This window comes from Panthera uncia, chromosome B4 (genome assembly GCF_023721935.1).
Source record: "Panthera uncia isolate 11264 chromosome B4, Puncia_PCG_1.0, whole genome shotgun sequence".
NCBI classification, from domain to species: Eukaryota; Metazoa; Chordata; class Mammalia; order Carnivora; family Felidae; genus Panthera; species Panthera uncia.
Window position 1 is genome coordinate 122,812,989 of NC_064809.1, and position 12,202 is coordinate 122,825,190.

Here is a 12,202-nt window from a genome sequence, read left to right on the forward strand (position 1 = left end):
ACTGAGCCACCCGGGCACCCCAGAGACAGTCTTTACTCCCTTGTCACCCCTCACCTGCACTCCCAGAGCCCCTTTTCCCTAGGGAGGCACCGTCCCCTGGGAGATAGAATTGGGCCCAAGTGAGTTCCAGGGATACCTGGGCCACCTTTGCTCCACTGAGTCTCCCCTAAAAGCAGGGACTTCTTGCTATCCTAAGCCTCCAGTCTCTTTGTTATTCTGAATAAAGCCAATCAAGAGTCAGAGTGAGGGGCATCTTAGGACGTAGTGTATACCTTGCTAGGTTAATGACAAAACCTTTTAGCTAGTTATTTTATGGTTTTTGGTGTAGAGAAGTTGATGAGACTTGTCTGTGAAGAAATCACTTCATTTAAAAACAGACACAGGAGGTGGTCGTTTGCAGCTCTTTCCTTTCCTGAGGGTGCAGAAATGGGTGACATTATTAATCTAAGCATAAGCCTGGCTCTTTCTTATATTGGTGACTCGGGGTGGGGCGGGGGGGTTGTCTCAATTCTGAGACGTCTGTTCGTCTTCTGAAATGCATATTGAATTTGCTTTTTATTGTCCTGGCTGTGTAACAACAGCCACACAAATGTGGTAGGAAGCTCCCTGGGACCGATTCCACTATGCTGAAATCTTCCAATTTGGCACAAGGATTTTTATGTAATTTACTTTGAAAAAATGGTACAGACGAGTCACTTTATTAACAATAGGGATCACGAAACTTCAAAAAGAATTTCCAGGGTGCCTGGGTGGCTCAGTCGGTTAGGCATCCAACTCTTGATTTCGGCTCAGATCATGATCTTGTGGTTCATAGGATCAAGCCCTGTGTCGGGCTCTGCAGTGACCGTGTGCGGCCTGCTTGGGATTTTCTTTCTCCCTCTCCCTCTGCCCCTCCCCTGCTCACTCATTTGATCTCTCAAAGTAAACTTAAAAAAAAAATGTCCTTTCCTTTTCCATCCTCTCTGCTTTTTTTCCTGTGCCCACCACCTAAGACAGAAAGAGAGCAGTAGACTAGATTCACTCACAGACTTTGAAAACCTTCCTGTCTCTTTCACTGAATATTCAGGGAAACTAATGAAAGCAATTATTGATCTCAATATTATTCTGTTTAATTCTTCTTTCCTGCTTCATTTCTGTCTCATCTAGACATCATGTGATGGCAGTGCCTGATTTCGAAGCTCAGGTGTTCCTTGTGTATTTTAATAGCAATCCTTTGAAAAGGGGCTAAATCAGGTTACACGCCTTAAGGTCTTTCCTGTAATTAAACAGACCTGGATATGCTGTGTGTCTGATTTTCAGTGGCCTGCTTGTCCCCTTGTTGCCAACAGAAAAAAATCCGACCCCAGTGTGGTCGTCTAGCAGCCTCCACATGTGCCGCGCTCTGGCAGAGGAGCATAATGATGCCGTGGCTTTGCCATCATTACCTGCCCGTGCGTGTGGGCTGTGCGGGCTGTGCGGGAGGGGGCACGGCGTGTGTGGGAGGCAGTCGTTCTTTAATGAACAGCACAATGAAGGCTGAGTAATTAGAGCAGTTCAGAACCTCGAAACTGGCCTTTTGTCAGTGATTTGCACATTAGTAAGGCATTGCTATGGGGATGTTTACAGCAAGACTGTTGTTCTGCAGAAGACACGAAGGGCATAAGTCACAAAAGAGAGGTCTGGAAGGAAAACAGAAAAAAGAAAATCCCTATTAAGATAATTAGCTCATAGAGGACATTTTACTGGACAGCGATTTCTCCTGTGAAGCCACAGCCACCTCCTCCTTTTGCCACCTTTGCCCTAAGAAGTGAGTTTACGTAACTGTTGTTTGTGTCAAGTTTCTTCCTTTTGAAATTGTTCAGACACAGGGTAAGGTAATATAATAGCTTTTAATTTATATATGTGTATAAATATATGCATTTATATATGCACATACATACATGCATAGGAGCATTTTAAGTGATGGAGAAATATTTAATAATAAAAAAGATTAGTGGGCTTTCTGGGTTATGAACGAGCAAGTATGGAAATTCTGAACAGATAAGCCTGGGTTGAAGTCACAGAGTGACCTAGAATCAGCAAGAAGTTGCTGCAGTTAAATCCATTTCTCCAATTTAATTAAAGCATCCACATGATGCCTGAATAAATGAGGTCAGCCAGGCACATTAAAAACATAGTTCTTAAACAGTAATGTATTGGGGCGCCTGAGTGGCTCAGTTAAGTGTTCGACTCTTGGTTTCAGCTCAGGTCATGATTTCGCGGCTTCGTGGGTTCAAGCCCCACATGAGGGGCAACGCAGAGCCTGCTTGGGGTTTTCTCTCTCTCCCTCTCTCTTTGCCCCTCCCCAACTTGTGCTGTTTCTGTCTCAAAATAAATAAACTTAAAAAAAAAAATGTATTAAGGAGGTCTTTAGAAAAAAAAACGTTGTTACATATGACTTTGGGGGCTTCATATATTTCCTGAAACCCATCCGATGACCTCCTTGGGACCAGGCTGTTGAGCAAACTTCTTTTTTGACTCCGGAGTGTGTCCTGAACACCTTTATAGTTCAACAAATATGAGTGTGCATCATCACGATTAATGACTGCCCAGCATTCTTCTGTGTAAATGTCCTGTAACTACAAACCAGTTCCCTCTTGGACAGTCTCCTGCTTTGTGCTGTTACAAACCGTGAACGTTCTCATGCGCTCATCTTTGCCACTTGGCGATGAATCAAATAATATGCACGTTTACACTTTTACTCGTATCGCCTTACTGCCTTCCACTATGGCCCTTCCTGCTCACGATGGAGTCCCCTCCAGTTCCTAGTCAGCACTGAATCCTCTAAGCCTCAGTCCATATTCATCTCTTGCGCTCACTTACGCACTCTGTTGACTGCCCCAGACCCTTGAGGTACAGGATGTAGTCCTGTGTTCATCTGAAACCGCAGAAGATCGTTCACTTTCTTCCTGGGGACTCTTCATCATTTGTAGCCATTGATTTAAAACCTAGGTTTAGTGAACTAGCTCTTCCTGAAGGAAGAGAAAAGACAACCCTCCTTGGCATAGCAGGCATGTTGATTAGGAGCACGGGCTGTTGTAGGGATCAATTGGGAATACGTGCACACAGGGAGAGAACGTTGTAAGTGCAGTAGCTTCTCCTACTGATAGAACCAAACTTGAAGAGCACTGGAAAAATAAATCGCATTTGATTGGACACCACATTCCATATGAAAGTCTTATCTTCCCCATCACACTTCAAGTGTCTCAGGGACAGATCAAATTGTAATTGTTGAGCATCTTGCCGTGAATAGTACAGTAATAGATTTTTATCAAATACATGGAGATTGAATCGATTTAAAAAGCTTTCCACAATGCCAAAGTCTAAATCTGAGTAACTTCGAGATGGCTCAGATTTCTGGGCCTCATTCAAAATAAGTAAATAGGCAGATGTTTTGCATCTTAAGGAGAATGGTCTAGAAGCATGGTAGTAACTGATTAAAATTGCATGCTTTTAAAACTGCAGGAGTGATACTTGTTTTGGTTTTTTCTTTTGTTTCCTTGGATGCTGCTTTTCGGGAGGTGGGGTGGGGGGGCGCATGTCTGCACATATTTGATAGCAGGACTGAACCCTGACAAACAGAATAGAACTGATGGGATGGATGGTGGTAGACTTTTGTAGAGAAACTTTGCACTTCTACACGCAGGCTGTGGTTTCTGAGTCCCCGTCCCTCTAACACATGCGGACTTGGGTTTCAGGTGCCACTACTGCAAGTCCTCGTGCCACGTGTCCTCCCTCCGCATCCCGTATGCCTGCAAGCTGCTCTTCCAGGAGCTGCAGTCCATGAACATCATCCCCCGGCTGAAACTGTCCAAATATAACGAGTGAGGATGGAAACGGTGATTACTTAAAGAGAACAATCGCTATGTCTGACACAGTGGAAAGCAGAGGGGATTGAGGATCCTGCTCCTGTGAACAATTCCTTTGAATGTTCTCCCTCAAAAAAAAACAAAAAAACAAAAACAGATGGAGAGGCTTTCTTACACTGAAGACTGACTCCGCGGCCTTGGGCCCTGGGAAGGACACCACCAGTATGGACTGGGATGCAGTCTCTTCGTTCCTGTACTGAATTTGATTCACAAGTGGACGTGACCTAAAAGATAAACTTTTATTTATGTTCTGGTATCTTGAAATCAACTCATTAGACTTTCCTCCTTAAAAAGAACATTTTGGGTTAATGTTCCCCACAGTGCCTTCCCGGCTAACAGAACTCAAGACTCTATGACACCTGTAGGATCTGAAGTCTGTTGGAACAGTTGGCATGGCCTCTGTCGAGAGGGCTGATTAGGAACAGTGTGTGAAGGGAGAGGACGAGTGTGAAGGGGGGAAGGTCGAGAGCAGCGGATGAAGGGACGGCTCTCTTACCTGCTGTTGTGGGCATCTCCCCAACTATTGAGTCCTGCCTTTAGATGCCCACACATTTTCATCTTGGTGAAATGTAATAAATGTATTCCTACCATCTTAAACTTACCAAGGAGGTCCCCTTCTCTTATGGACCCAAATGCTCTTCTTTTGAACCTCCATGATCATACTATGCAACAATATTTGTTGAACCCCTGAAAATAAGCCCATGGGTGCTTTGTGATTCATTTGTGCCTTCCATACCTGCCAGGATGTTAGCCGTCCATTTTCTTTTTAATCTGACAACCTTCTTCACCCTTATTTCCTTCCAATCTGTTCTGAATCTCTCTGCCCTGAAGGCAGGTAAACAAGGATTGTTTATAAAATAAGTCAGAAAAGCTTTCAGTAATGGTCTAGGGCTCCATCCGTGGCATGTCACACTGAAGATGTTTCATAGAATGTTAGTAGGTACCATGTGCCAATAAGAAACAAGTGTCAGATAAGGTTGGGAAACTGGATGTAAGTTAAACGTATCCAGAACTTTTTCAGAGCCTTTACCAAGCTCTCGGACTCTCCAAAGGAGGGATGTGCCAGGAGCCAGGCTAGTCACTGACTTGAGAACCCAGCCTGAACAGCACTTCGTCTGCTTCACAATGAAAAGCTCTAATTCTGGTGTAAAAGTCCTAGAGGCTTTACAGTCAAAGCAGAATGGATGAGGGACACACAGTAGGTGAGTGGGCCTTCTCAGCCCTCACCACATGTCTCCAGTCATTTCAGGGGCTCCATAGGTGTTACAGGGGCAGAGAACTTTGAATGCTGGGTGGTTGGTTTCCTTTCTAGTTCTTAAAATTGACAGTGCCTAAAGATTGCTGTGCTAGATGCTGTTATGCGCCGCGGTACGAAACCCGAATTGTACCTTGTGGGCTGTTTAAGGGGTTTTCTAGAGTGATTTTGACCATTTCCCATGATGGGACAACTCCACTTACCAACTTCGCCGGGAACACAGTTGCCCTCCAGTGTGTGGCACACCATTTTGGGGAACACTCGGGGCCGGTGTGGGAAGAGCCCCTGTGTGCTTGGTACAGGCCCGAGCACGCCATTTATCATTCCGTGCCCGCCATGTGTGAGGCAAGGTACTGAGGATAAAAAGAGGGCAGGCGACGGCCTCCACCTGGTGCTCAGAAACCAGTGAAGGAGGCGGAGACTTCAGCCCTGCAGTCAGTGCTGGGAGTTAACCCCAGCAGTGCTGAGGGTGTTCCTGAGGCAAGATGATCACCTGTGCTTTGGAGACTTGAAAACACTTGACAAATGTGAGTATTCCCTTTATACAGCCAAAGAAACTGAGGCACCAAGTGGCTGAGTCCCCCAGCGCCCCACCTCTAATGGGGGAATAGGATGGGCCTTGGGACCAGGCTTCCTGACTCTGAGCGCATTGTTTGGGATTCATCTGTGATTCTGATTTTCAGTCACCAAATGGGACATTTTATTCAAGTGCCACTGAATGGTTGTATTTCTTAAACATCTTTTTTCCCCCAAAACAATTCCAGGCAATTCTGATCATTCTGAGGGCAATCGCCTATCCTTTTAGGAAATTCTCTGTTCTCTAACAAAGATCCAGAAAGTGTGGGTTCCAAACAGAGACCTCCTTAGAGGAAAAAAACTGTGTCAGGTTGATATTTCAAAAACCAGCAGATTCTACACTTGAATAGGTGTTTGACTCTGCGAAATACTGTAATTGAAAGTGGTCAGAATTGCTGAGTTAGTCCTGCTGGAGTTCTGTTTCTTCCAGCTATTCGTAAGTTCCTTGTTTTAACAACTACCAATTAGATTTCTATTTCCGGTAATGACAGAGTAAACTTTGACAGGCCACCCTCAAAGCCTGTTTTCCCTCGAGGCTTTGCCATGTTGGAAGGGGCACAAGGATGAGGGGCTGAAAACCACATGAGAGCCACTAAGAGGCCGCAGCCCTGACCTGAGCTTTCGCAGAGTCCAAGAGCTGGAGAGACGAAGCTGTGAGCTCAGAGTTGCCAGGACGCCAGAACAAGAAAGGCCAAGATCCTAAATAGAAAGCAAGCTCATTGAGGTGAGCCCAAACTTCTGTACCACTTTTCCCCTTGTATTAGTCTATTTAGACTGTCACAACAGAACACCACAGACTGGGTGGCTTACACATTTATTTTCTTGCAGTTCTGGAGGCTTAAGTCCAAGATCAAGGTGCTGACAGGTTGGGTTTCTGGTGAGGACTCTGTTTTTTCCTGGCCACAGACGGTCACTTTCCCACTGTGTCCTCTGGTATGTGCTAAGAGAACAAGTGAGCCCTGATGTCTCTTCCACTCCTTGAAAGAATGCCCGTCCTGTCAAATTAGGGCTCTTGTGACCTCATTTAACATTAATTGCCACCCTAAAGGCTCTATCTCCAAACAGTTACATGGGAATTTGGGGCTTCCACATATGAATTTGCAGGAGGGGGACACAGTTCAGTCTGTAATACCCCTCAAGTCATTTGCCAACTCATAATGCACAGGTTGAAATGCTAGCAGTATGTGTTCAAGCTGAATGTGCCCAGAACTTCCACTCCCAGATGGATACACGCCCAGTAGAAATGTATCCATATATGTCATCAGTAGGCACGATGTTCCAAAATGTTCCTCATAGCATCATTTGTGATGGCCCAAGTTTATAAATAACCCTGGCCCATTGACAATAGAATAAATTTTGGTATGTTCGCACCATGGAACACTAGCCAGCAATGAAAAAACTGTTACACTATCACAGATACATCTCACAACTGTAATATTGGATAAAAAAAAAGGTTGAACACAAAACAATACATATTGGTTCCATTTAAGTTCAAAAATTGACAAAACTAACCTAAGATCTAAGAAATCATGATAACACTTCCTGTGCAGGGTGGGTGGCTAGTGACTGGTGCAGGAAAGGGGCTTCTGGGGGCTGGTAATTTTTTTGTTTTTGTTTTTTTTTTTGGCTCGAGTGTTCTTTACATGACTGTTTATTTTATGAAAATTCATTGAGCTATATACACTCTGGGTTTTTCGTTTTTCTAAATATGTTACACTTTTAAGTTTTAAAAAAGGACACACATTCTAAACCTGTGTTTGTCTCTTATACAGCGTAATAGCTGTATAAGACTTAATGGCTTTGTCGTCCCAGATAGAACATACTGTATTCTTTTAATTCTCTCATCTTCAAAGTGGGAACGATAGCAGTGCTGACACCTAGGGCCATTTTTAAGATTACATGAGATAGTACATCTAAAGGGCTCAGCACAGTGCCTGGCCCACGACAGGTGTTCACAGATATTTGTTATGTTATATCATTGACCATATTCCCTTCGCAGCGCTGCTGGGACCGCCCTTCTGTACGGCTTCGTCAGGAATGAGGACAAACACTGGGTCCGCTTTGGAAGAGAGAGTTTGGAAACTAGGAATAAGTGCAGAAACTGTACGGTTTTGCAAAACCTATTTGAGAAAGCCTCCATGTTTGGTGGCGATAGGAAGGAAGGAGGGTGGGGGATCAGAGAATGCGCACTTCCCCGGAACAGCCATTTAGCACAGACATCAAAGTGAGGCCTGTCGTCGGCGCGGGGAGTCCCGGAATCGCTTCCCGAAGCCCTCAGAACCAGTTCTCAAAACGCTTCCATGTGGTGAGAGTCAAGAAAAGCATTTAAAAAAAGAAAGAAGAAAAAGGCCTTGATTGGGTGCTACATAATGAGATAGTTTTCAGCTGCTCCAGAGCATTTGGGGCCAACACCTCCATTTGCACTAATGAGTCACATGAGAACGAGCACATCAGGGCCGGTGGCTGGGCCTGGCCGCTTCTCGGCCGACTGAGTAACAGAGAAGCCGGTTTCTGAGAGACCTGTAAATAATTTGTGAAACGGATGGTCAGAAAAGTGATGGTAAAAGTAGCACCTCTTTACCATCCATATTTACTCCAGATGTGTCTTGAAAACAGTTTATTTCATTTGCTGACCAAAAGTTGGGTTTTTACTACATCAGTCCCATAGGGCCAAGGTTGATGGGAAATTAAAGTCAAGCTTTAAAGAGACAGTTTTTGAATGGGAAGAACAAACAAATGGTGGCAATCCAGAAGTATATTCTGTGTGTTGCCGAAACCAAGCCACCAATCTGGATTTCAGATGTAGGCTCCAGAAGCAATTACGAGATTTGCTTCATGCACATCAGATTTATTGTGATCAAGGTATCATGGCAGAGAATTTCAGAACAACCTGAAACTCACATTTTCACTCCCAAGTCCCACTCAGACCGTGGTCAAAGGAGTTCAAGTGGTTCTCAAGTCAAGGTGATAGCTCTCGTTCCATGCACAATAAATTTTGAGTCTGGTTGACTCCCAATCGTTCACGTTAATGGGGGCAAGGAACCATTTGAACAAATTAAAACAGATGATAGATCCAGGTTCTTTTGTTTTGGATGCTGGGGTGAAGCTTACATTCACGTTCTTAATACAACTTGAGTGGAGGTTTGGTGCCTTTGCTGTGCTTGAAACAGTGGCTCCTATGAATACTGTATTTGAAGAAAGTGGGGTAAGAATGTCCTTTGCAGTTAAGTAATGATGACAGACCTCAGAGAGTCAGGTAGCCTAACAACTACTGGGAGGTTCTAGGCCAGTGGCTCTCAAACAGTGGTCCTGGACTGGCAGCATCAGCATCACTTGGGAATTTGCTAGAAATTTGGGTGCAACCCAGCAATCTCTTTAACAAGTCCTCCAGGTGGTTGCAACAGAGGCTTCCTGCCGTAAGCAAGCTACATGATGAGTTTTGCATCCATCCCATCCTTGGAGCCAGCCTTTGGATGTTTAGGGGTACCAAAGAACCCCCCTCTTGGGAACTAGCTGCCCGCTTCCCTGTCTTTCTTGCTGGTGGTCCACTCCTCTTTACACGGTATGTTGTACTGGACTGTTCCTCCTAGAGGCTGTAGCCTGGAGCTTTCCGTTATCCCTTCCGTAGCTCTCCTGCAGGGCTGCCGACCAGTCGCACAAAGATAGCCCACATCAAAAGTGGTCTTTCTGAAATCACTCCTCGGAAAGCTGCAACATCTGTCTCTGTCCCGGCTGGTCGTTGCAGTCTGCCAACCAGGTCCTTGTCTGTTCGGAAGCAAAAGAGTCAGCAGAGATGCCCTTGGTGCCGCAAGGCTTCCTTAGGGTCTGCAGGGGTAGTCTCGTGCTGTGATTTTCCAACTCTTTGCAGATACTGTGCCTGCAAGAGTGGGGAGCCCCAAGAGCAACTTATCTGCTACCCTGAAAATGAATGGGTGGGGGTGTTATCAACAGAGACAGAAGCCACTCTGCCCTGTGTTGTGCGCATGTGAATGCAACAGAGGCACCGCCATGCCCTGGGCTAGAGCTGGGAGGCCCAAGTCTTCTCTAATATTGGGTCTCAGTCTTCTTAGGCACTCAGTAGGGTGTAACCTCCCTATCTGCCTCATCCACCTCACGCAGGCCTGGGTAAGAACAGTACCTACCCCATAGGTTTGCTGTGACAAGTAATGAGTTAGTTCAGGTGAACAGGGCCTTAGAACGGAGAGCACAGCCCCAAGGCAGGCAAACCCTCAGTAAAGGTTACCTTTCCTCTACTTATATTTGTAAACACCAAACTAAACCAGAGTTTCTCAACCTTGGCACTATTAACATTCTGGGCCAAGTAATATTTTTGTGTCAGCCACTGTCCCGTGGATGTCGAGCAGTGCCTCTGGCCTCCACCCACTAGGTGCCAGTAACACCCCCTAGTCCTGACAATCCGAATGTCTCCAGACATTGCCAAATGTCTCCTACAGTTGAGAACCCCGGAACCAGACAATGCTAATGAGAGTGGTTTAAACTGCAAAGTCAAGGAGAACAATTCCAGCTTCAATTTCAGGTTTAGTTCCTGGACTGGTTCTCAGTAAACGGATAGCTGCTGTGCTTTTGGATAACCGAGGCATTCTACGAACAAATGTTAGCATGACACAGCCCTTGTTTTTTCTTCAATGTACCAGTTGTAAGTGGCGTAAGATAAAACTGATGGCCATCATATCGGCCATCATGTTAAATAAGTTTCATCCCTGTTTTTTAAAATGTGCTTTTATACATTTGATGATAATGTTAAAATTACTAACAAATAAGGTAGTTGTCATTTCCATTTTTACCCATGTTTGCCTGATGTTGTTTGAGATCTAACCTATTTTTTTTTTTTTTTTTTTTTTTTTGTCAAAGACGCACCCTGATTTTCACCATTTACCCCATCAAACCAGCTTCGCATCTGCCTGCCTACAAAGACGGCAGGGACTGTTCTGTCCTCAGTCCACCCCAAAGCCAAAGACTCTGCCATCCTTTGAATGGGGTGCTAAGGCCCTAGAAGTCAGTGGGGTGAAAAGCCCCCTCCCAGCAAGCTGACGTACCGCCCACACTTTAAGGTGACAGCAGTAGGGTCCCCCGAGCAGCAATCTCAGCAGCAGCAACTGTCTTTCTGAGTTACTGGACAATTTCCTTCATCATTCCTCTGGGTCCTGCATACCCCAAGTAGGGCTACAATCCATCAGGACCTGAAATATATCAACGCTGGTCCAGAAAATGAAACAGAAGGCTGTTTGTGATTCATTACCTGCTCTGCCTGCAGGGAGAGTTACTCTAATTACCGTGCTTCATGTCAGATGTTACAGAAATCTAGGAGTAAATATTTATAGAGGTTGAGACAGGCACAGTTCTGAGAGTACAGATGTTGTAGGACTTTTTAAGTAGTCAGGGATGTAAATGCACATACATGTGCTTCTATTCTGTGTCTGGATCCCCTTAGGCAGTTCCCTAATCATTCATGGCAGGCGACTCTGCTAAACCTGAATTTGGCCTCAGACCCTTGAACGCCAAGCTCAGCCAGCCATAACCCACCAACCAGGAGGCAAGAGTGTACCGTGGTTGAAAGCAAGGACTGCAGTCCTTCAAATCCTGCCTACCTTCAAATCCTGGCCCTACCATCTACTGGCTAGATGATCTTGGACGTCTTATTTAGCTTCAGTTTCCTCATCTGTGAAAAATGAGGTGATAATAGTACCTACTCATAGGGCTGATTTAGTCTGTTCATGTGACCCCCACAGGAAGTGTTCAGTATATATCCGCTATCATGTGTGTGCCTTTGGTCACAGTGGAGACTGGGTTGAAGGGTGTGGTTGACTCGAGGTAAAGCCATGGCCAGTCTTGGAAAATGAACAACTGATTCACCCAGTACTGAGTTAGGAGTACAGTCTCTACGTGCGAAGGAAATTCAGAGCATGCATATGGCATCGCTGGCCTTCCTGTCCGGCATCCCTGCTCCCTCGAGTTACCAGATTGTGTATATACATTTACATTCGGCAGTGTGCATTGAACCCCACGTTAACATCTCCCGCATAAGAATCCGATGACCTGCGTAAGAAAGAATTTGTGTATGAAGGAATCTTTGGCTTATGTGCAAAGGAAAAAGTCTCCCTTGGAAAAATGCAGGCCTTACACATTTCGCAGACCTTTGTGTCCACAGAAACAGTCACTGGCAATTAGGCAGCCGCTGAAAGATCAGAGACAGGAGCCCGCACATGAAACAGAGGCAGCGCCTGAAGATCGCCGCCTTCTATCTCTGAGTTATGGGCGGCCAAGGTTGCCTCCCCCTGGGCCCAATATGCTCTGAGCTTTTCCTGCTGTGGACGGAGGCCCCAGGGACTTTTATGCACCCCAGTTTTCATGCAGCTTACTGATCCCTTTTTCACATGAATGAAAAACGCCTTTGATTTTGAATACTCACGTCTGTTTTGTGTAACACTTAACTGATGTGCCAGAATCATTCTGTACCTTAAAG

General features: G+C 45.3%; 1 protein-coding gene across 1 annotated transcript in view; it reads left to right on the forward strand.

The window, feature by feature from the left end:
- POLR3B (RNA polymerase III subunit B) overlaps positions 1 to 4,488 on the forward strand; it is a 103,684-nt gene extending 99,196 nt beyond the window's left edge. The window contains exon 28 of the mRNA XM_049626230.1: positions 3,717 to 4,488. Coding sequence (XP_049482187.1) covers positions 3,717 to 3,846 — 130 coding nt within the window. The 3' untranslated portion in view covers positions 3,847 to 4,488. The remainder of the gene's footprint in view (positions 1 to 3,716) is intronic.
- The last annotated feature ends 7,714 nt before the right edge of the window (positions 4,489 to 12,202 follow it).